The 26,045-nt window shown below is 34.8% G+C and overlaps 2 protein-coding genes across 6 annotated transcripts; one reads left to right on the forward strand and one right to left on the reverse strand.

Annotated features, from left to right (window-relative positions):
- Nucleotides 1-194: 194 nt before the first annotated feature.
- LOC131165248 (probable mitochondrial import inner membrane translocase subunit TIM21) lies at nt 195-25,799 on the reverse strand. 5 transcript variants are annotated; one of them, XM_058122867.1, is made up of 9 exons: nt 25,499-25,799; nt 21,513-21,572; nt 21,407-21,425; nt 18,729-18,892; nt 9,883-10,061; nt 9,715-9,763; nt 7,266-7,385; nt 6,401-6,571; nt 195-607 (listed from the first exon to the last, which is right to left on the reverse strand). In XM_058122867.1, the coding sequence occupies exons 1-8, from the start codon at nt 25,544-25,546 to the stop codon at nt 6,413-6,415; spliced, it is 798 nt and encodes a 265-aa protein (XP_057978850.1). In that variant the 5' UTR covers nt 25,547-25,799; the 3' UTR covers nt 195-607; nt 6,401-6,412. The 5 variants fall into 5 exon arrangements, 4 of the variants coding, with proteins under 4 accessions (XP_057978850.1, XP_057978849.1, XP_057978848.1 ...); XR_009139523.1 differs by lacking the exon at nt 195-607 and adding an exon at nt 6,042-6,219 and having other exon boundaries at nt 6,310-6,571; XM_058122866.1 differs by lacking the exon at nt 195-607 and adding an exon at nt 6,042-6,219.
- On the forward strand, nt 204-4,040 carry LOC131165252 (uncharacterized). Its single transcript, XM_058122874.1, has 2 exons — nt 204-553; nt 3,578-4,040. The coding sequence occupies exons 1-2, from the start codon at nt 347-349 to the stop codon at nt 3,650-3,652; spliced, it is 282 nt and encodes a 93-aa protein (XP_057978857.1). The 5' UTR covers nt 204-346; the 3' UTR covers nt 3,653-4,040.
- Nucleotides 25,800-26,045: the final 246 nt, after the last annotated feature.

The raw sequence follows: 26,045 nt of genomic DNA on the forward strand, positions 1-26,045 counted from the left end.
GTCGAAAGAATTTTGTGTTTCTGTATTTTTGCTGAGACTACAAGCTCACCGAAGTCTAACTATCTTAAACAAAAAATAAAAATTTAAAATGTTTGTGTGCGCACGGGTGAGAGAGAGAGAGAGAGAGAGTGTATTGTGACTTAAGAATATATATATATATATATATATATATATATAAATAAAATTTTACAAGTAGTTTAATAATTTAATTTTATTTGGTTGGGCCCAGTGTTCACTATGGAAAATATTGACTCATGAAGCCCAACAAGAAGTAGGCCCATATCAAAAGAAACCAACGAAGAAGGGGCGTGGGTGGCAAATCCGAAAACCAAGGAGAAATCATCATATGGAGAACCGAGCCGGCGGTGGAAGCCACTGGTGGTGGGCACTGGCGAGCACGGCCCAGTTGGCGTGGGGAATCAACTCTTACAGAAAAGGTTACGCCGGCGATTCTCGGCTGATGCCTTTCAAGGCGTTCGCCGTCGCCTCTCTCTTCGTTGGCGCCGCCGCCTCTGCCTCCGTCAGCATCCTCAGTTTCTCCGGCATTCACAGAGTACCTTCTCTCTCTATGAAGATTTTTTTTTCTTCCACCTCCTTGCCTCCCCTCCTACCATACGAAGTGTTAGGTTGTGCATGGGAGCATCAAATCTTGGATGAATTTAGATAGATATCGGTAAAATTGTTTAGTACATTTTGTTCGCATTGATCTAAATTCAAACTTTGAAGTCTGAAATTTAAGCTTGGGTTAGGGTTTCTAAGTTGCTCATGTTAGTCCTTTCTGAGTGTGTTGAAGGGGGATTACTGCTAAACTGCACATGGGGTGCGAGATCAAGAATCACGATCACCTTGCAAAGACTACTAGAGGCCCTTACTAGGATCTGATATTCACTTTATTCTGTGCTGTAGACAGATGGGGTGATTCTGGCTCTTGGTGAATTGTGAGGGTCATTTTGTTCCTAAAATTTTCTCCCTAGGTAGGGTGCTAATTTTACCATTTTGCGACCAGTTTTTTTTTTTTTTTTTTAAATAATTATTTAGCTACCTGTGAAAAAGGGAAAAAGGAATACTTGAATACGAATGTTTGTTCTTATTCAATATTTTTATACTTGAATATGAATAAAAAAAACAAACAACTAGCATTAAGTTCCACTCCGTGAGGTTAGTTACATGAATCGTTTTTTGTCAATTCACAAAATCAAGGGCATTCTAGAAGTTCTTTGGTGGCTTTGGCAAAGAAGGGTGTATGCAATAGATATATTGACATTGTTAAGGATATGTGTGACAGAGTAATGACCAATATTACGATTGAAGGAGACTTTAAAGAATTTTCAATCACAATAGGAGTACATCAACGTTCTATGTTGAGCATGAATCTTTTCAATTTATTGATTGATGAATTCAGTAGGAATATTCAAAATGAGATCCCATTGTGTATGTTTTTTTGTAGATGATATTGTTCTAATTGATGAAAGTAGGAGTTGAGTAGCATATAAGTTAGAACTATGAAAAAAACCTTCCAGAGCCTAGATGCTTTAGAATGAGTAGAAATAAGACAGAATATAATAAATGTAACTTCATACATGTAAGGGGGAATATTTGATAAAAGATTAAAATTGATAATTAAGAAAGAAATAGCAGTAGAAGATTTTGACACATACAAGTGGAAGGAGAGATAAAAGAGCATGTAATACATAGAGTTAAAACAGGTTAGGGTAAAATGGAAGAGTGTTTTAGGCGTGTTATGTGATCAAAGAGTACTCCTAAAATTAAAAAGGGGTCTTATTAGATGGTTATAAGACCAGTTATGTTATATGGATTAGAATGTTGGGCAACTAAGAACTAATATATCCAAAAAGTAAAAGTTTAAGAAATGCAAATTCTAAGGTGTACGAGTGCTATAACTTTAAAAGATAAATTAAGGAACAAACATATTTTCAATAGTGTAAGCATAGCATCAGTAAAAGATAAGATAAGACAAGGGCTACTTAGATGGATTGGCCATTTGAAATGTAGGCCACGTAGTGCTCCATTTAGAAGGAGTGAATTTATTATTGTTAATGGTATTAGAGGGGGTAGAGGTAGACCTAAAATAACTTGGAATGAGGTGATGTGGAAGCATCTAATAGTATCCTTTCTTGAATATCAAAATTTGTTCTTATTAGAAGTTTTATATGCAATTCCCTTTTGATTTCTATATTGCAGTTTGAATTAGAGTTTATGAGTTTATGGACTAATGGATTCTAATATATAATGATAAATTTGATGTTGCTAGTGAGATATCTAGTCGTGAGTAATGCTATATTACCCTGTTAAACTTTCTAGTTAGATTATTGAAACATTGACTCATTATCTGCTCAATAAAAATGCTTTGTTACAGAACGCATAGCGAAGTTTAAAAAGAGAAGTGGGATATGTGTGGAAGCATTTGTAATTTGAATGTAAAGTGTGGTTACAAAACTACAAAGGTGAAGTTTTATGTATATTTTTTAGTCATAGATTTAAATAGAAAAGTAGTTTTACCTTTGGGTTGAGGTTGAAGGCTTAAAAAAAAAAAAATTTTGTTTAGTATCTCTTGCATTTTCAGACAATATTATCTTCCCTTGATTTAAGAAAATTTATTTACATAAGATTCAATGTGTACATCATGCCCTTTTCAGAACCCGATGGCATGGGTGCTTTGTGCATTGGGTGTTACACATTTGTGTGTATGTATTTTGGTAATGTAATGTTTTATTCCATACAGCAATGTGTCTAATTATAGTGCTTTAAAACCCACATGTTTTGCTTGTTTCAATTTATTTTTTAGAAAAAAGTTGACCCCATGCCTGAATGATGAAAATTATTTATGTAGCCCAACCCCCTAGTGTATATGTGTGTGTGTGTGTGTGTGTGTATTTCTTTGTTGAGTAAGACTTGCACATTCTATTTAGTACTTGAAGGTGCTTGTTTCTGGGAGGTGTAGATGCTTCCATATTTAAATTTTTTATACAGCTAAAAACTAAATATAAACTTCAATTTTGAAGCTGGAGTGTTGTTGCTGTGTCTTGATACAAATGTTTGGAAATTCTCAGCATTATAATGAGGGTTTGGGTTGATTTTTCTCTTTCTCTGTATGGACCCAGATTTTGGTTGAGAATTATTCTTATTATTTTTATGCAGCCTACACATGAGCAAGAATTCTTAGATTGTTTTGGAGTAAGCATCAGGTATAGCAGCACCATTTGAAGGGCTTAATCTTGCAATTAAAAATGTGAAAGTTGACAATAAAAAGTAACGCATATGATAGTAAGACACTAGGTTGCCTTTGTAAAGATGTTTTGACTTAAAATATTCCCAATTGCAGACATGAAACCTATGAAAGATCAAATTTCAACAAAAACAAGACTCAAAATGAAGGCTACACATGCATGTATATGTTTTTGTGCATTTGCATGTTACAAGGATCAACCCGTTGTTTAATCTTTTCAGTACCTTACATAATGTTATATTGTGAGGCAGCATGATTGCCCCATTGGAACTGCATTTACTGTTTGGTAATGGACTCACCAGCTTCATGTTTTTGGTTTTCCTCCTGTAGGTGGAAGACGTTATGGTAGTGGGTGCTAACATAAGGACTAGACTTGGGATTCCTCGAAGGGCGGGTGATGAATAAGCAAAACTCGTATTTGAGAGATCATTCTTCTGATTCAGTAGTGTTCTTGTCAGTATATATTTGGGAGGATCCATTTACCATCTTCACTGATGGGTTCTGCCACAGAGGATGTTCCAATCTGCTCAAGATTATAGATAGCACATCCTGAAAGCTTCCAGTGGATCTGTGTCCAAAATCATGTGGGGTGCTGTTTCCAGTTATATATAACTCTGTTTTGTCTGCATATTGTTTGAATGTGGTCATATATTTTTTAGGCTTTGGAGTTTTGGAGGTTGAGTTTGAACATTTAGAGCGCAGAATTTCATTTCTGGGAGCTCATGGCTTTACATCATGCTTCTTTGTTCACATGTTGCAATTGAAATGGCAAGCAAATGCTACTATTTTTATAGACTGTTTCTAAGAATTCCCAATGGGAAGCTTTGTGAAATTTTTTGACACGAGGAAAAACTGTTGAAGCTCATTATCCAAGTTTTTTGGGTTGATGGGTTGGTTCATTGAGGGTTTTGTTTCCTTGGTTCCCAAATTGGGAAAGTTTTAGAGCTCGAGTTTTCCAATTAAATCGGGGCAGGGATGCTAGAAAAATTGCCAATTTTTTTCTCCAAAACACACGCACACATGGGACAATAATGGTGATGACGCTAATTGCCCTATTCTTCTCACAAATTTTTTTAAAGAACTTGCCTAGGTATTTTATTAATTTTTTGCTAGATATATTAGCTAGTTGAGGCAATGATATTAAACAATTTGGTGATCTTAGGGCTTGTTGGTTTCAATATTAAAGTAGTATCATTTTTTAATCTTTTAGGTTAAAAATATTACTTCACAATATAATTTCATTTGAAAAATGCAAATTAATGGTTCTATTTTCAATTTGTAATGTTGCATTTGTGGGGGCCGTGGACCTCAATCAGTCCTCTAAGTTGAGGAAATGGGAGCAAAGATGGGGATAGATTGTTTTCGAGTCACCTAATTTATTTTTGGAGATCAGAGTTGTAAACGTTTAGCCATTTTTTACGTTGTTATGATGAAATATAGACATTTAAAAAAAAAAAATTGATGACCTTTTGGTCCCTCGTCTCTCCTTATCAAACTTAGCATCGGTTTAGGACACAAATATATACATAAGGTGGCCTATCTATGCATTAAAGGTCTCCCAGATGTGTTGGAGAGCATAAATTTAAGGATTGAATAAGGATTTATGTGAGTTTGAATAAAATTTAATATAAAAATCTGTACAAGTTCAAGTTGAATATTTGAAATTTAAGCTCTTAAACATAAGGTTAAGAGATGGTGGAGAACGTTGTGGACAATGAATTCAGAAAAGAAGAGACAATATTATTTTCTTGGTATTGTTATCTACCAATTAAAATGTTTAATAGACAACAAGAAGTTAGTGCTTTGCACTAGAATTATTTTACTTTTTAGGAACATTACAAGAATAACCACTACTAACATTTGTACAACTAGGAGTGACTAAACTTAATACTATTTGGTTGGTATGTGAAAAAATTTCACCCATTTGAATATAAAGTCAAGCAACTTCTAACAAGGTTTTGGGATTGATTTTCTTAAATGTTGATAGAAATAGAAGGTAGCATAATGCCAAGATAGTATTAAAATTCTGTTAGTTTTGGTTGAGGCATGATAATTCACATAAGCGGTCTGAGAATTGCCCTATGCAGACTGCAGAGGATTTGGATTTAAATTTGTATTGAATTTGAATAAGATATAATATAAATTTGTATTAAAATTTATCAAAATACATTCAAATTCAAATTTAAGACTCAAAATTCATGCTTCTAAAAGTAGTAATTGTATTTGCAAGTTCGTTCCTCAAGAAAAGTTTTGAAAGCCTTAAAACTACAAGTTAAATTCAAACCTGAGGACAAAATATAGAACAGTTAATATTAAATTTTCAAATTTTCGTTAGACGAGGGACAAGAAAATTCAAATAATGCGACTGCTAATGACAACTATCAAAATACTAATTCTAAATTTATAGCTTAACCAAACAATCATGTTGATTTGAAAAAATATGATTACTAACCTGTTCAGATAAATCAAGATCTTGCAGAATGTTTGGTATGCTAGGTAAGGGTGGAATAAAATGCAAAATCAATATGCAGAAATATAATAATAAATTATTTTCTATTCTCACGTACCAAACATTGCACTAATAACAAGTTCATGCAATCAATTCACTTTTCCTCTTTAATTTCCTTAGTCAAATACATTGCGTACATTTTTTTTTGGGGATGTTTCATAGGGCATTTGTTATAAATCATGTAACCAAAATATGAGAATGAACTTGTGAACAAGTGAGAGCTAAGATCTTAGGCACCAAAATCAGACTATACCCCAATCCACAAACCAAACCAAACTATGAGAATTTGTAAACAAGAAATAATCATATTAATTATTATCATCATTCAACATCAATTTCCAAAAACTATTATAAAAAAAAAATCTGGCTGCTAAAATCAAAACTGTATTTGCTCAAGTAACTGCTAAGCAGTGAGGGCCAACTTTTATCTTCCAGGGGTGAACCAGTCTGGGGTCTGTCAGATCTAGACAAGTTATGAATTTGCAAATTCAATTCAGTCTTTTTCTGTACATTGGCAGAATAATCAACATTGCTGTAATTCTAACAGACTCACCAATAACATAATTCCAATTGCTTGACAGTCAAAACTTGGGACTCAAATATTTTGGCAAAGAAGGCATGCACCTGAACTCTGATGACCTTACCCTTTATGTAATTCAGGCAGGAACGTAAGATTCTAGCATCAGTTGTGTTGGGGAAGGAGATTTGATCTCAACAATCAAATATGTAAATTTCCACTGTCTCTCCACCTTGTCTTTAAACATCTCAGCATAAACTTTGCCAGCTCCGTGCGGTCCACGGATATAAAAATTAACCTATATTCAGTTGGTCAGGCATCAAAATGAAATGGAATCTTCGTGCAAATATCAAAACATCTGCATGTCTTTATTTTTAACTCAGAAAGTTTGCAACTTCTAGCAAACAAATCAACATCAAGATTCTGCAATAATCAGATGCTGTAAATAATTCAGGCTGGGCCTGTTTAGAGATGTGGAAAACAGATTTCATTTTTCAGTTTCAAATTTCCAAAGAATTATAAAAATGCAGCTTTGTTATCTTTTATAGTTTTCTAATATTTGCATTATAAACTTCTCCATATAAACGTTAAAAACTATGAAAGGTATTTTTGTAATTCTTTTAAAAACACTGAAAATAGAAAATGAAAACTGTTTTCCATGGCTAAACAGGCCCCCTTTTGTGTTGGAACATTTCAGTCATTCATTTATTTACTGTTGGGAAGGAAGAGGGGCACTATTCAGCAATTGCAATAATAATTTGGGAACTATCTTCTGCATCATAAGATTTTACACATCAATTAAAAAAGGAGTGAAACTGTATAGTGTCAGGGAATAGTTACCTTAGCAGTAGAACCTTCTTAAAGAACACAGAAAATTTTGATTATTTGCAATAAAAATTGTGTTGCCCATGGTGAAAGACCAGGTACATTTTATGATTAGAGCCTTCTCAAAAAATGCAGCAAAAATTGTAAGAATCCTAATAGATGGCTACCTCAACATGCTCAATGCCATCTTCATCTGTCCATATCCTATTGGGAATCCGTTGTCGGGCAGCACGATTTCGACTTTCCTGGCCATATCCAGTAACAGGAGAACCAATTCTCACCCTAACCTGAAGCAGAGCAAATGTAAACCATGTGAACTGCCAAATTACAAGCATTTAGGAGCCAGGGCCTTCTCTTACTGGGGGCAACGATTTGTACTTTAAAATTTCAATAATAATTTAAAGATTTTACATTCATTTGTTGTCACACACTATTATAACATCAAGTTAAATACACAAGTAATGAAATAACATAAAAATACTTTTTGTAAATCAATATATATACTGGGAGCTTAGAAAAGGGCTTGGACCATTATGGTTTAATTAATTATATAATGGGCCCATCAAATTTGCAGTAGAATTGATTCTAGTGGATCAATTAAGGGAAACCTGCAAATACGTTGACTCTTATATCTTGAAACCAAGCTTGTAAAGAGAATCCCCATATAGTGAAACCAAAACTTACTTCATAGGTCTTTAAATCACACAAAATCTAACACTGATTCAAACCGATTCTCATGTCCGCAAGGATTTGATGCTCCTCCCCAATTCAAAATTGCCCTTACTCCCCTCAAGTTCCTTAATCCTACTCCTTTTGTTATCTCTAATCCCAACACCTATGGACATGACTGAAGGTAGCAATTAACCACAAGATCACTAATGTCTTTATTATTATTATTATTATTATTATTATTATCAATCTATGAGAAGCTTGCATTTTGATGCACCATGTTTCTTTGCTAAAAAAAAACACTGTAACAGGATTTATCTACATAATATTTTAGTTTTTTATTATTTTAATATTTTATTATTTTTATTTAATATATACATTAAAATAATATCATGACACAAAAAGCTATCGCATTAATGCAATACCAAAATGCTGTAATGTTTTAGAAGTTCTTAATTTAGTCATTAGCATTGTACTATATTGTAAGAGAAGTATTATTTTAAAATGATATGAGAACAGAGAGAAGAGTGTTTTTTTTTATAAAATTATTCAAAATTTCCCATTCCTCAGTATCATTCCTGCCACCATCCACCCATGTTTGGCTGTCCATAAGCTCAACTTGTGTTGGCCCCAAATACTATATTTTGGACCCTATGCATTTTACTTTTCTAGTTTCAATTTTTTTTTTGTGAAAGTTCTATCCTGTTTAGAAGTATTGTGTTCTAGCCCATATACAAACAAAAGTGAAAACAGGCTAGGCTTGCAATCAGGCAAAGTAGGTGAGTGTGGTGAGGCACAGAAACTTGCAGGATGATTGCCATCTGCCTATTTGGACCGCACAGTAGGGCAGCCTGAGTGACTGGTAAAATGGCAAGAGCATGGGGTTTGGGGTGGACTATTGATATTTTATTGTGGACAAATTTCCCACCCTACGTGAAACTTCAAAGATTCTTTTGAGATTCAGTGGGGGCATTTGCCCACACTGAAGGCTATGCGGCTCCGCCCATGGCATTTATGAACATATCTGGCAGGGAAGGTACTATACGGACAGCCATCAACAACACAAAGATTAAAGTGATCAATGAAATTGCATGGACTCCAATTACTTGGAGATTGAAAGCAACAATGGTGCTTTGAAGGCATAGAATGGGAGGCTTAAACCCTTAGGCTAGCTGCTAAGCAACCTCAAAGAACTGCCTGGAGTTCAACACTTCAACCAGAGCTCATTCTCAAAAATATGTATGTGTTCCCTGTTAATGGCAGTTGTGTTCAATCACGTACCATATATATTAACCAGAAATAAGATCTACCCATAAAACAAGAAATGAAAATTTGGTTTTTTCTTTTTCTTTTCACAAGCATTAAATTCACTGATTCCCTATAATTTGCAAAATTTGGAGTTTTGCATCAAGCATTCATTTCAAATTAACTGCTTACCTTGAGTCCATGGCAACTACTTATAGGGATTGAAGGAAGTTGGAGAATTTTCCACCCTTTTTATATTTTTGTTTCCTTTCCCACTTTTTATATGATGGTTGAACAATCACATGAATTATAAGAAACAGATATATACATTTATATGATTTGAGCTTCTGACTTGATTCAGACAGGGGATTGTGTCTTAAGGTTCACACTTAGAGGCACATGCCGATTTGCATAAAGCAGCTTTTATGCCATTTTTTTTCAATTAAATGGTTCCTGCAGCAGTGTATCCTAAAACTAGTGCATCCTGTAATACATTTTTTTGTGGGCTGGGGAGGTGGGGTGTGGGGGGAAGACATTAATGTAACTTTCTTAAAGAGGCCTTAGAAGGAAGAACGTTAAAGAATTAAAGAAAAAGAAACACTTAACCGACTCCATGCATCATATACACACTTAGCAGAATGATTAGTGACGAAGTTATCTGAAAAGAAATAATAGCTCCAAGATAGAATTGTTTGGACAAACCTGACTGTCATTTTGAACCCTATCCAGAGCCTTCCCAAAAATCTTGTACCTGTATAAGACCATAGATTTCAAAACTTGTGAATTTGGAAAAACAATGGAAGACCTTTGATCCCAATGCTCTCTGTAAAATATAATTAACAATTTTAGCCAGAGAACTGAAATTCTTACTCTTTTGGTTCAAAGATAAGCTCTTTGAAAACAGCATATCCTGCGGCCGCAGCTATGCCAAGCCCAGCAAGAATGATAACACTGTATGAAGCCCCCTCTGCAAAGGTCACAGGCTTCTCTGGTATATTGTAAGTGGGAGCATCAAAGGGATCCTCAACAGTTGATATGTCTTTCCTAGGCTGTCAAACAAAGAAGAAACTTAAGGCACATGATTGACATACAAAACTTTAAATTAAAATATTATTTAAAATGTAGTTATTCTAGGTCCAGAAACATTGTAGTCATTACATAGGATCAGAAACCTAGACTTCTTTTAGACTGAATGTTTTCCAAGCAGCAACAGTGGATGAGTTGTTTCATATTTAGTTATTCATCTTTTAACGTCAGTTAAAATAGCAGATATTGGAAGCACAGACCCTTTTATTGCAAGTTTCGAAGTAACGGTAGCATTTGTTCAAAAAATAAATAAATAAATAAAAGCAACAGTTGCTTCATCAGAAAAATCTAGCTCACTGTTGGATTGACTGTCAGGGACTTACAGTAGCTAAGATGAGGCAGCATTTTTTTCTGCTTACACTCTTAAAAGCATCAGGGAACCATCCATTGGATGGAAAATTTTAACCCAATTAGGGCTGATTTAAAAGAATAGGGTCAAAGGATGTAAACCAAAATGTGTTTAGTTTAATTGTTAGCTAAGCTTATGCGCATGTTGTATTGGTTTGTAAATAAATGTGTCTGTAGGGGCTCATTTGTAATTTTTTTGTATTTTTCTTTGCAATAAGTCAGAGACGTGAGAGTTTGAAAACCCATGTAAAACAATATTGGTGAATTTGAAATTGAAAAGTTGCATGTGCCAGCCCCCCTTTTTATCTGTCCTCTCCCCCATTGCCACATCATTTGGTATCAAAACCCAATCATGATTTCCGTTCTTCCATTTCTAATTACCCATTTCCCTACGTCACTCATTTTTGTGTCCCCTATTCACATTCAATTCCCAGTCCTTACCCCTACAGCAACGAAACTTAAAAAGAAAACATCAAACCAACTTCTCTCCTCCATCTCTGATCCTCCCCTCTCTCTCTCTCCCTCTCTCTCTCTCTGAAGGTCAAAGATATTACAATTTGCAGATTTCAAGAAAAAAAAATTTATCTGCAACTGTTCACTGCTGCTGCCAATTTTTGTCACATCACTTCTAGTAACCCGCTACACACACCACCACCACCACAATCAGAAGCAACCAAATAAGGTTCTATCCCCAAAAAACAACCCAAGCAGCATCACGCTCTAACACCTTAATCAAAGTCAAACATCCACTATCACAAATATTTATTCCCCCACTGTGGTACTCTGACGATACTAAGACCACCATCACACTGCCTAACCTTTGGTCTAACATTTCACCAAAAATTGTTGCTCAAGTTTGTTGGAAATCGCTGCAAGCACCCGTGACTTTGGCAATTGAAGTTGGAGCCCTCCCAGGTTCCTTGTTTATTCTGTTTCTTCCCTTCATTGTAAACTAAACATCCAGCCTTTATATACTTTATATACTAATTATAATTCTGCCAAAAAGAAAATCCACCTTTAGCCAAGCTCATTATTCCTTTAACTCCAAGGTTACGTTTGGTTTGCAGAATGCCTATTCCTAATTTTAGTAGGTTAGTTACAATTAGTTATACAAGAAATTATGTTGTTACTATTAAGTAAATAACAATATTAAACATTTTATGAGTCCATAATAAGTAATAGATAAGGAATAACTACCCTCAAATTTCTTCATGAAGAATAGAATTAAATAACTAGGAACATACGAGGAATAACAATTCCCTTAATTCTAAAAATTTAAACTATATTTCATCTTACTCCCACGGAATAACTATTCCGCCAAGCCAAACGAGCTGTAAATTTCTTTCTCCTTTCCCTCTCCTAAAAAAATTCAGCAACTTGGGAAGGAACATTGAGTTGTCTACAAAAGGTGGAATTTTTGTTCAATAACGTACAAACCATGAAAAAGGCTTCAGAGCCATTACTAATACTTTGAATAGGCTAATAATTGAAGTTGTAGCCTTGTGTGAGAGGGCAATTGATTCTCCCACTACACAGGAAAGCTGTTGTTCCCACATTTTTTAGTTACATAAAGACCAAAATGATCATTTGAAAATAGGGGATCAAATTGGAAGTTTCAGAATTTGAGGTGATGGTCCTCCAAATGAATTTGATGATTGCGCATGTTCTTCGGAGAACAATTTTTAATTTTATTACATGAATGAAGCCCGAAAACTATAATCAGCTGACTCCAAATTGAAGGGAATTGCTCAAATTTGGACTATTAAACAACAGATGTTTGGAAGAAGCAGATACAATGAAATCTGAACATGGGATAAGACAAAGTGAGCCATGCAGGAACAGTTCGAACCTCCCAACTACCAATAACATGTTTATTCACACCATTTTGATTTGAAGCAAGAAGACAAGATACTACCCGATTACACTAGTAAATTCTATCATTTGGCCATCCAAGCAAATAAGAAGATGTCAAGATTGCTTTGTAAGGAAAAATATTGATACCAGTCAATGCATCCAAGCTTGCTGTATTTCACACCACTATAGTTGGAGATGCAGTACAAGTTGCTAATCGAATAGAGAAGGATATACAATGTTATCCTCCTAGAGCTACATTGGCCCATTAGTTTGAGAAGTCTACCAGTAGAATTGTGCATGTAAAGTCAGTTGAGCAGCTGAGTAAAGGATTTTAGACTAACAGCATGTGGACGACTATGGGGCACTACGGATTGACTTCTAAGGTCCTGATGGCAATTAAATGTTTCTAGTGCTAGGGTTTTCAGCATAGACCCATACAATTTCCTAATAAAATAATGGCAAGTAACATAAAAAGAAGATGATAATGCCAGCAAATTGGAGCTAGGGCACAACTCCAAAGTGACCTGGATGAAGATGGTAACGTGAGATATTGTTTAGTGCTTCAACCTATTCTTTTGGGGCCATGGTTATTTGAGAGGAGGGCTAAGCATGATGCTTACGAAAATTCATATGCTTTTTCCATCAACAAGAACAGGTATAAATTGATGCCATCTTGAGCTCTTCCACTAATCAAATAGGTGCACTTCTGGTTCCTTTCTTAAGAAGCAAGATGATTCATTTCAGAGTAATGGGCTCAGTTCCAACCCCAAATAAATAAAGTTAAATTCCTTTTCAGTAGAAGGGAATTGATGCAGAAAGTTAATAAGCCGGCTATTGGATGGATCATTTTGACCCAATTTGGAGGCCAATTTTACAGAATAGGGTCAAAAGATTGCTGAATCCTAAACCCCAATGTGTTTATTTTAATTATTAGTTCAGCCTTTTAAGGCATGACCTCATGTCCCTGCACAAGGGGATAAAAATCCTAATGCTCCAAATTCAATCCATAATCATCAAATCTAAATAAAGCCTCTTTCAATCACCTACTTATAGGCCTAACATGCTTGAGAATCAAGCAACTAAAATTAGGAAACTTAAGACATTACTAGGTAACCTCTTTCTTAATAATAAAACCCTAGATTCTATTGGATCATTACCTAATAAAAACCAACTATAAAATGTCAGAAAAATAGGAAAAATCTTGAAAAATAATAATAAACTACAAGATTGTCCAAAAATCTCTAAAATCCTAAATGCAATGAATTTTAATCCTTGAAGCTCACATTTTATCACTCTCCCTCAATTGCTAAAAAATTGACCTTAAATTCAAAACTTATGCAGAATAGAACAGAAGAATCAAGAAATTAGGAGATGAATACTATAATCAGCCAGCTTAAAAAACAAATACGAATGCAACTGGGCACTCACTGAAAACAAGTCTATCAGGAATGGAAAATTCCACATTTGCAACCTCACTTGTGTCTTTAGCCTTAAACTGAACAAATGTACCATCCAGAAGATGTCTTAATCCTTATTGTTTCCACCTCCTCAAGTTCCTTCATGGATTCTTCAGGCTTCCTTACTCCCTCATGCCCTCAAATCGTGATGTAAATAAAACATTACAACTAGTCGCAGTCCAAGTTTCAACCGCAGGCTCACTAGACATATCCATAGACCTGGCCTCTTCTCCACAAATAAACTCTTCAATCAACCCTAGCGTTGACTTTAACAATATCAGATTGATTGATTAGCTCAGTAACTGTCAAAACAAATTGCGCGGTAGTAGTTATGGTTGAGCTAATGGTACCATTTGCATTCTTAATTCCCTCCTTTCCTAGCAATGTCTTTTAAGAGGTTATTAACTCTATCAATATATTATTGAGGCTGATGACTTCCTCATCAAACTGTTGCCTAATCCGCTTAGACTCCTCATCAAGGACATAGAGACAAACAAGAATGAAAAAATATGAAAAAAGCAGAAAAAATCCAATCGAACTAGGCTGAATCAAATCAGTTCAACAGGATTGGATTTGGTGGTTTTGAGCAATTCTGAATTGGATCAGGTTGTAGGGATGGCTCGAGCTGAACCTTAAGAAGGCATGCATGGCTACTTCTTTGAACCAAAAGGAGAGTACTGAAACATTAGCATCTCAACCCTACCTTCACAGGGTGGCAACATCAATTGAAGGTGAATGATGATGAGACTAGGATGAAATTAGTGGCTAGCAATGGCAAGTGAGTGATGATCCTACACTAGTGCAGCATTGGAGCTGAGGGTATTGGCAGCATAGTGGTGGCAGAGTTATGCTTGGGAATGGTGACTACAGTGCTGGGGCTTCATGGTGGTGGAACAATGGGGTGGCGCAGCACAGGGTTGGGTTGACTGCAACAATGTTGGGGTCTACAGCAAAAGATGGCAACAAGGTTGGCACTGGCTCATCGATGACAGCATGGGGAGGAACTCAAGGATCCTGTCAGTGGTGGTGGATTGAAGGACAATGGGATTGTTGAATGAGGGTTATGGTGTTGTGTACTGATTGCTTGTGGTGGCTGGTCGTGTAGTGGCACTACAAAAACTAACAATGATGGAGGGTTGGTGGAATGACAGCTGGTAGAGCAATGCAGCAGTGGAGTGGCTTTGATGCCAAGTTAATGCAAGACCTCATGTCCTTGACAAAGGGATAGACCCTAATACTCCAAATTCAATTCACAACTGGAAAAACCAGCCCGCACTTCCCGGTAGGCATGCTTATGAAATTTGATAATTAGTTTCAACAATAAAATCAAAATTTAGCACATTATTTTGCAACATTTGTTCAACATCATTGTCAAATATTGATAAATTTAGATGGAAATGGTGGTATTTACATAAATTGTATGTAGTACATAGAATTTGAAAGATGTTAGGAACATGTTACTGTAGATGATGTAAATTTATTTGTGGGGTAATTTAAATTTAAAATTAATTTAGGAAAACAAAATACAGATTTTGGAAGACAGCTGCCCCTAATAAGGTTGCCTTTTTTACCTAGGAAGTAGCTCATAGTAAGATTTTGACCCTGGACAACTTGCAAGAAGGGGGTTCTCCATTGCCAACAGGTGCGCCCTTTGCATGGCAGATGCAAAATCAGTAGATCATATCCTTCTCCATTGCCCCTGGACTAGAAATCTTTGGAATGCGGCTTTGACTCTTATTGGACAACTGTGGGTAACCGCTAGATCTGTTGGAGGGGAGTTCTGGGCCTGGAGAAGGATTCGGACAACAAAGGAAAAGAGGAAGGATTTGTCTTACATTCCTCTTTCTGTCTTCTGGTGTGTTGGAAAGAGAGGAACAGAAGAGTTTTCAAAAATTCAACCTCAAAACTTCAGTTCAGCAAAGAACAGTGGTTTACTGTGGTTACAAGTTGGCATAGCGGACTTCTAACAAATGAGTTTAATGTAATTTTTTATCTTTGTAAACACCCTTCAGGGTGGTTGATTTCTTGTGCTTTGGATTGGCATCCTCTTGATGCCCTGTTAATATATACTTTCTTTACTGATAAAAAAAAAAATACAGATATACACCATACTAATATCGAATGAGGATTTCAAATGTAAAATTTGGCGTAAAAATTAATTTTGCACATTTGATTGAAATATTTATGAACAAAATAATATATCAATAATAAGTATTATGACCAAATGCATGCATCTGTAATTAAAGACTACCTATATTAGGTAGAAATTTTTTTTTTGTAATAAAGTAAATTTTTAGGTTAAATAAGTCACCATGGGTTAAAACATTTTGGAAATGATGCCTATAGTAATTTCATAGTCTTGAAATTTGTATTTATTAAATATAGCTATTTTTTTTCATATATGGTTAATATATACTATTTTAATAACAATATCAATCTCTAAGATTCAATAAGTTTGATAATAAAATATAATCCATTCTAATAAATTAGGTAGATAATTTGAACCCTCCATATTTAAAAAAGCGTTATTTTAATAGCTACAACATATAAATTATAATAATTTAAATATTGTATTAGTATGCTTAATAATAATACTAACAACGACTGCACTAGTATATTAAAATTATAATACCTGCATGCACGTATGAGAAATGTTCCTAAATTCTATTTATTTACTTATTGCATCACCATATCGTTTTAATAAATCAATGCATGCCTGGACATTGGTTAACAAATACTTTACTTATTGGAAACATTTAAACTAATACATTTTGTATTAGCCCTGATTAAGTAGAAAGAAAAATAATAGATAATAATTAATAAAATAAGATTTTAAATTGAGAACAAATTTTTTAAGATATGGAAGGTTCAACACTTCTTAAATTTACATGCATTTATGTATTTATAGATATAAATATATATTTATATATAATTGTATTATATATTTGTTAGTGGAAATTTTTGGAGAAAAAGTAGGTAAAAAAATTGTATTGTATTGTATTGTATATATTGTCTTGTATATTTTTTAAAAATTTCAATCACTTTCATAATCTTAATGTATATAAATGTAAATGTAAGATGGTATACATAACTCAATTTTTTTTAATAATTTGACTTTGAATTAATTTATAATTTTAAAAATAATTTAAATTAATTTTATAATTTTTAATATATGTAAACATAAACATAACATGGTATATATATTTTTTCCAATAATTTGGATTTGAATTAATTCTACAGTTTTAATGTATGTAAATATAAACAAAGAATAAATAACGTGAGAGCTAATAATTTAGATTAACTTTATAAAATAAAGGAGTTGAGAAGAAGAGTGGTTGAGGTAAACCAATCACATAAATAGAGCAAAAAAAAGGTTAAAAAAATATTCAATCTAGAGAGACCCATTCATATTGAGGGTTTTTTTAAATTTTTTTTCACGAGAACGAGAGAAGAAAGAGGAGCTCAAAAATAAATAAACAAAATTTAGTGGGGCTCACAGTGGCCCCTTACAGCCTCCTGCGGCCTGACATACAGAGAGAAGTAAGAAAAGGCAGGGAGAGAAAGAGGACAGAAGCAAAAATAAAAAAAAGGATGCAAACCATAATAATAATAATTATAATTATAATAATAATAAATAAATAAAAAAAGAAAGTTGGTGCCATGTGTCAGCACAGATTCACCTCTTGCTTCAGGATTGATATATAGATAGATATTATAGTCCTAATATGCTTGGGAACCAAGCAAATAAAATTAGGAAACCTAAATACTACCTAGGATATCTCTTTCCAAATTCTTTTAAAAAATTTGAAAAAACTTAGAAACTACCATATCATACTGAACAAAATACTACTATGAAATGCTGCAAAAAAATAAGGGAAAATCATGAAAAAAATAAATAAATTACAAGATTGCTCAAAATCTTAAAAATCCCAAACATGATGAATTTGCATCCTCAAAGCCCACACTCGATCGCTTGTGTTAGTTAGCCTTATTTGTACATAGATATGTCTTCAGGGGTTTATATGTATTTTGTAATTTTCTAGTAATTTATTATTTTCTTATGTTAGGGTGTTGAAGCCATGTAAAATAGTTAGTTGAATTTGAAATTGAGAAGTCAAATGCCCCAACAACACCCATGGGCATGTGTCTTTCTTCTTTCTTCTCCCTCTTCTCTCCCTCCTCCATGCTACATCAACGCAGATAAAAAAAATGGAAATCTGCTCTCCTGCAATCTGATAGCAGAGCAGCAGCTGGCCCAGCAGCCGCTGCAGCTGTTCTTCTCTTCTTCTTTCTACTCTCTCCCATGCTCCCAAACTCTGTCTGATTTCTGATTTCAGTTGCTGTTCTACATCAGACTGTTCTTGTTTACTGAAGGAATCATAACTAATCTTTAAGAATAGTTGTAGTTTTCTTACTAATGGCAGCAAAAAATGACCAACATGTTAACACCCCAACCAATATCTCTCCTTATCAAGCACGTTCAGGGAATAGACACATCATTAACACCATCTTTTGTGAATCAATCACATGGTATATTGCATACATCATAAATCAGAAACTTCAATGCACATATCAAGGGAATGATCATTAATTTATTTTATTTTATTTTTATTTACTTTTTGTGATTCATTTAAGAATTTTTAGCATATGATATTACAAACATCTCCATTTACAGGTAACTATACTTTAGCTTGATGAAAACTTCAGTTAATAATAGATAGTGATGATGGTGACAGTGATTAACTTCAAGGCTTATAGGCCGGTAATGATCCTTGAGAAGTAAATAAGTGTAGATTATAGTTGTTAATTGTAAATTAATCAGTTAAATACTTAATTTTGGATCAAGTGTGCCCACTAAATAGCATCAACACAATAATCTTGTGTGCTGAACCAGAGTTAGCTACCAACCAACAAATGTAAATAAATAATCAATAAATAAATATATTCAGAAGCTTCAATTAAAACTCAAACCTCGGATTGGTTTTCTCTTGGAGGCTCAGAGGTTGTTGATGCGAAGGATCTCACAAAGCAAGGAGTAACAGTATTTGCTCTATAGTTATTTGTCAGTTGGTATGCTGATTGACTGCCAACGATAAATTCCCCACTCCTGAAGCCTCTAAATAGAAGAGAAAATCCTGCAGAACACCATCTCATCACTTTTAACAAATTAGGAAAGAGAAACAAACCTTGAATGTGCTAAATTTTATTCATTCCATCCTCATTTCCTTCACTGACATATCTGCAGTCCTGCCACCAACTGTCAGTTTAGCTATTTCCTTTTCCTAGAATTTATTTGTTGCCTTCTCCGTTGCCATTGAAAGATAACAGATTTCACTCTTTTTAATTGCATCTACAAACTAATTTCGAAGTTATATTTGTCTTACAAATATTTCATCCTTCTAGAACTATTCATTTAGCCTATTACATAAAAATTTAAACAACAAAACAAAGTAAAATCAAATGTTCAATCAACTCTATAACCTTCCAAAGGTTTTTCATACATACATAAGATATGGTACGATCTCTTTAGTCAGCAACCATACAAATGTCAAGTTGCAATCTATGGGACAAAACTAAAAAGAAATCCGAAGGAAAACAAATGTTTCAGAGACATGACATATAAGCAAACTCAAAGGTGATTGAGAAAATCGAGGGCAACAATAAAGTGCAACCAGTAACAACTATTATTCTGTTGTCAACATTGCATCCAACATTACAGAAAATAAGCATAACTGCTCCTTGCTGTGCGATGAATACAGGCTGTACAACTATGCTGTAAGATGAGTTAGGCTGTTCAACTATGTGATTCTAGGCAATGAGATCCTTTAAATAAATAACATAGTATGTGACAATAATGCGCATGATTTTGTCAGAAAGAACTAAATACATGAACTACATCCATGTCCTTGCTCTATTGGCAGCTATTGAAGACTCATGTGTTGCATAATCTGAACTGCTTGAGTTACATTAATAAATAACTAATATAAATATGAAATCATACCTGCAATTTGCAAATAGGGTCAATAATATATAGATGAGGACAGAGCCTTGTGTAAACTTGGACATCATCATGAATATAAAGAAGACAGAATTATAGTTGAGGAAGATACATTTACAGCCAAGCATGAAGAAATCCTTTAAGCAATAAGTTACGCTCCAGAATTGGAATATACTGATCTGGAAGAAATCTTGAGACTATGAAGTTGAGATAGCCTTCCCAAATAGCCCAAACATCAAGAAACAGTTAAAGAAGCCTTCAGCTAAAATGTTTCACTACCCTAACAGCCAATATGCTAAGAAGGGGATTAAAACATTCAGAACTCTCTGGAATGTGGCCATAATTCTGACCAGGCAGCAGAGGGCTACATCCAGAACTGTGAAGGGAGAGTTATGGGCTTGGAAAGGCATCCATTCATGCAAGTGAAGAAGGACAGCCTTGACACTTATTCCCCTTGCCATCTTTGGTGTGCATGAAAGCAAAGAAACAGACTTTTCTCAAAGGATGGACCTATTACATGTAATCAAAGATCAATGTATTACTACTGTAACTAGCTGGCATAATGGCTAGTTTTTGTTTGACACCCATACAATTCGAGACTTTTTTCACACCCTGCAGTGTGGGTGATTTCCCCTTCGAATGTGTAGCACCCCCTTGGTGCCCTTTAAAGCTATTTAATTTTACTGATCCAAAAAAAAAATTCAAAACTCTCTGGTTCCAATTGTTTGATATTCTGGCGATAAAGAAACCTATAACTTTGAAGACTTTTCTTGCATCAGATGCACTCTACCTATCTAGCCATACATCTGTACATTTCTAACATATAAATGAAATCTATGCAACATTGAATTGTGAAATTTAAGGTTTAAACCTCCAATATTTTTTATCAAGGACAAGGGCATAGATATCAACTTCACAGAATCAATAGCTCAGTCCATCTCGAATGGTTAGAACAACCACGTTACACATAAAAATGCATCATAAACTACTCATTCCAATCCACCTCATGTAACCATAGTTTAGTTTGTCATTAAAGTTCACAACTACAATGTTCACCAAATAAAGCTTTTCCAGAGAGCTCACTAAAAAATGATAAACAATGCATGCTGAAATAAGAAAGCATATAAACATACATAACCCTATAACTATTGATACGCATATAATGGAAAAGAATTTCAAAAGAATCAATACTCACAGAGGGTAATAAAATATTCCAATTTTTTAAGAAATTCAAACTTCACATGACCTTTTATTGAGCATTCATGGTTAAAGTCTACCACATATAATTCAACAACACACAAATATTTATGTTTACCCACATACTTTGCTTGCCTAAAATTATTTGAGAAATTTCCTAATAACCCTACAATGAGAAGAATTGTTTTTCCCCATAACAATTTGCCATTTACTCAACATTTCATGAAATATAACCTTTTTAACTGTCGCTGATTTATTATTATCTCTGGTATAGCTTCACATTTTTCTCTTGTAAATACAGAATCCTAAATTTTTGTATAAAAAATTGTATTTCAAATGGGAAGTGTGAAGTCATAATGATCCACTGAATGTATGCATGCTATTAATAAGGGTGCCTTTTGAATTAAGAAAATAAAATGAAACAATAATAACTGCATGTGAAATTTTTACTAACCATCAGCTCCCACTATAACCTGCAGAAATATTAAAGAAAAATAAATAATTAGTCTGCAGTTGCTCAGTCAGAAAATACATTAACTGAATAGAACTTATTTGTTGACCTTGGTCATACGGTTGGCAACAGCAGTAGATTGTTTCACACAACCAGACTTCAATACCACCTGCAATTTCATAACCATCAGAAAGTATCCTTCCGTATAGGATTGATTACACACAAAAAAATATACACTCACCACCAGATTGCAATACTGCTTGCAAGTGAATAATAACTAGAAATTATATTTGCAATGTAAATGTTTTCATATTGAAAATTTACTCTCAGAAAAACTATATGAGAAGGAGACATGAGTCTAGAAGCTAACAGCTGCTAACTCCTGTACAAATGGAAACATATCTGGGAAAAGAGTTCAAGATAAGAACTGGCGCAGTGTGACAGAAGGGGGCCTGATCTCAATAGTGATTTTTGAAGTGAAGAGAGATTATTGGTGGGTGATTTTAGAGCTCAATATGAGTGTGATCCACTTTTAGAAGAGATATCTAATGTGTAAGAAACTCCCATAGTAGCGCTGGTAAGGAAATAGGTGAAGGGATTAATCTAGAAAGAGTAAATTATAAATTTGAATGCAAACGTTGCCATTTCTTCAAAATAAACCTTCAACATTTTCCAGAGCACTTGATGCTTAAATAATTCAATATTTTATATATATATATATATATATATATATATATATATAAAAGCAAAATTGGCATATGATTAACACCCATTATTGTCCATAGCTGATGTGTCCTGGCATATCAGATGTTTCCACTTCCCTTTCACTTTTTTTCTCTGACCATATGTAAGGACACCTACACAGACAACTGAAGGAGATTTTCAGGAAAGGAGAGTAGAGTGAGAAAGCCACATAATGAGAAGGAATATCAGAGCATGCTGTTGCTGACATTCAACTTGGACACTGGCGGGCCATTCTTCTTCTTCTTCTCCTTCCACTTCTTTTTGTCTCTTTGTTCACCACCATGGATGCTGATGGATCATTCTTCTACAATGGTGGTCTCTCTCTTTCCCTCCCTCTCTCTATCTCTCTCTATGGATTAAAGGATATGTTACACACTTACACATGAATGCAAAGGACTGAATTTAATTTGTTCTCTTTTATTAAGGTTATCCTTAATTCATTTCAAAGGGCACCGAATGTTGGTCTCAGCCGCAATTCAAAGATATGTGGTCTAAATTGAAGTCCAATTCAAAACATCCAAAACAAAAGAAAACAAAACTGTTACATATAGTCATGTTGTATTACCATGTGTTACTGAGTGTGTGTTAGCAAGGAAATGGCTGTCATTCTAATGTGCATGAGATTTATTATAAATAATACTCAGACCTATTGTCGATTTAGGTTCTCCACTGACTACAATTCTTTAACATGGTACAGAGCATGATACCAAGACCAAAAACCTCACACAGCCCCTGCCCCTGCCCCTCCCCAACTAAAAACCATAAACCCTTCAGCCTTATGCCTATTTCTTTCTATTTTTTTAAAAAAAACAAATAATTATATTAAAGGAAGAAAGAAGGAGTACAACAAAGAAAAAAAATAAAAATAGAGAGAATAGGATCCCTCCCCTTTCAAAAAGGAAAACAACTAAACAAAATAATTACAAGATAAGTCTAATAAAATAACACCAATAAATACCATTGCAAGTTTTCCAAAGAAACATGATGAAAGATGCAATTTTCTGAGCACCAAAGAGACATAAGGAACACCACTCTGCTCCAAAGCATGCTAATGGAAGTAGCTACAGACACCTTTAAAGATTCTAGCATTTCTTTCCAATCATATACCTCAAATGATAGCCAGCACAGTACAATGACACAAAGCTTTTATCCTCTTTACTCTTGCCAAAACACCTAAAAATACAGGCCCAAATACTCGCCAAAGAGGAGGGGCACACCCAAATTTTACCAAAAACCCCAAACAAGTTATTCCAAAGAACCCACATGAAGGGACAGCCAATAAACAAGTGTGAGCAATTTGCCCCACTCATAAAGCAAATGACACAAATTCCAAGCAACATGGCCTTGTTGGGTCTTTGCTTCGAAGCAAGTCATTAGTATTGATTTCCTCAAGGATCACAAAACAAGAAATGGCCTTGATCTTTGAAGGATCTTTAGATTTCTAGATTAAAGAATAAAGGGCAAAAGGATTAACATTAGGACCATGGATCAAATGAGAAAGAAATATTCACACAAGAATTCCCCGGAAGGATCTAAACTCCAAACACATTTATTCATTCCCCAGGCACTCAAAAAAAAATTAAACGCAATAGTCAAAGAAGCAAGGTCATCAATTTCTCTCTCATTAGTGTCACCAAGCCACAAGGCTTCCCACTTTGCAATGGTAAGGAGAGGGTTGTCACATTATACATAGTTATACTCCTACTTTTATGTAGAGAGATTGTTTCCTTGGACTTGAACTTGTGATCAACCAGTCACTAAGAAGCAATCTTACTATTGATCCAAGGTCAACTCTCTTTCTCTCTTATTGAGACTCCTCCCAAAATGAAAATCACCAAATGCCCATCCTCTAGCAAAATGAAGAAGGCTAAAATAGAGATTCATTAAGAGTATATAACCAAAATATGCAAGGAAACCCAAGAAGCTCATTCCCAATCCAATGATTCTCCTAAAAACGGGTCCTCTCCCCATTACCCACTTTATCAACTGATTTGAGGCATCAATTTCCAAGGACTTGAGTAAGTAATATTAACTCTTTCATTAGCTCCCACACACTTTTATAAAGTCCAAATTTACTTCGAATTAACTTATGCCAAAGAGAGTAGGGCTCTACAAGAAACATCATTAGAAACCAAATTACCTAGACCCATACCTCCCTCCCTATTTAGGTTCTAAAAAATGGAGTAGCTATGATTGGGAAAATCCCTGAATTTTCCTCTTGTTTGGGACATTTTTCAAAGGGGACGAAAAAAAACAAGATGCCTTCATCTACCACAAGAATATTATAGGATTAATAAGGGCAGGAATGACAAGGAGGCACATTTAGGACATGGTGATCCTAATGTGAGGCTAGCCCTAGCCAGGTTAGAATGCATGGGATGTAATCCATTACATCTTGAGCAATGTTATTCAGCATAGTCATCACACCATCACGGGTTAACATAATGTGCAGAGATTGGAGGAGAGCTGCACGGCACAGGCCATGCCTACTCTCTCTGCTCACCATGTGGCCTGTTATGGTCACAAGCCCATGATGCAGAGCATCTCCCTAACATTTTTCATATGAGGGGAATACAAAAAATCTAAGTTGTTGTTTTCTTCCTATTTAACACAAATTGTGATAAATAATCTTCAAGATTAACTCTATGTTTGGAGAGAAGTTGAATTTGGATTTGTATTGGATTTGGACAAAATGTAATATGAAATTCTATTAAAATTTGTCCATATCCACCCAAATCCAAATCCAAAGTACAAAATCCATGCTCCCAAATGCGGTTTAAAAGTTTCCCTTAAAAATGGTTGGAAAATCACAAATTTCTGCAAAATAATTTTTTTCTACAGAATTTTATAGCAAGCAAAAAGAGCTCTCCATTTTTTTGCTGGAACATTCTGGAGAAGTTAACTCATATTGACAGTTGGCACCTCATACAAGAATTAACAAAATGCACCGACTCCATGAAATCAAACAGAAGTGCATTGTACTAAAACCCATCCCTTGAATCATTAAAAAGGAAGAAGCAACATGTTTTAACCTCTGAAAGAAGTCAATAAAATTCCAGGGAAAATGGAGACAAGCATCTATAAAGCAAAAGATTGATTAACTATATACCCATGTCGCGAAATTGATAATTCTCTGAAGGAATGCCTACTGGGGCGGATTCGGGAGAGACTTGACCTACCCAGACCCCGCCAAAGAACAAGGAGAAGACTTGCCAACCCACCGCAGAACACCATGTCAGGGAGGGGCCAGAATTAGAATTAAAATGATGATCTTCCTAACCAGCTGAAGTAATCTGGCCTCAACGAAATGAGGAGAGAAAAAATAGGCTTTGCAGAACTGATGTAGATTACCTGATTTACTGTTTCTCTCAGCAGATTCCGAGTGAGACGATTAATCATCTTCTTCTGCTTTTGATGTTGTTTCAACCACTCTCGAAGCAACTGAAACAGAAGGTTAAATTAGAGAGACCTAAAATCCACGGGATGGAGGAAGTGTTTAGCCAAAACTACACAAGAATCAAAGAGTTGGCGCTTGGAGCCTGGAGGGGACGAGGGAGAGAGAGGCCTTCGGCGACCCAAAACCCCAAAAATGGGTTTTACTGCAGACGCGGGCGAACGGAGGCTGCAGGGCTGCGGGCCTGCGGCTACGCATACTAGAGTAAAGCAGCTAGCTGATCGAGGTAATTCCCCAGAAGAAGTAAAATGACGTCGTTTTGAGGAGTTTAGTGAACTTTATTTTAGAATTGGTTCGTATTATTTTTATTTTTTTATTTTTCAATTTTATTCATGTACAGTCAAATTTTCATTTACCTGTCTAAACCAAAGAAAAGTAAGCCCTTTTTACATTTTTTTTACCCTTCACTTTTCTTCTTTTGTGGTTTAGGGACTGCTTAGCATG

This window comes from Malania oleifera, chromosome 10 (genome assembly GCF_029873635.1).
Source record: "Malania oleifera isolate guangnan ecotype guangnan chromosome 10, ASM2987363v1, whole genome shotgun sequence".
Lineage (NCBI taxonomy): Eukaryota > Viridiplantae > Streptophyta > Magnoliopsida > Santalales > Ximeniaceae > Malania > Malania oleifera.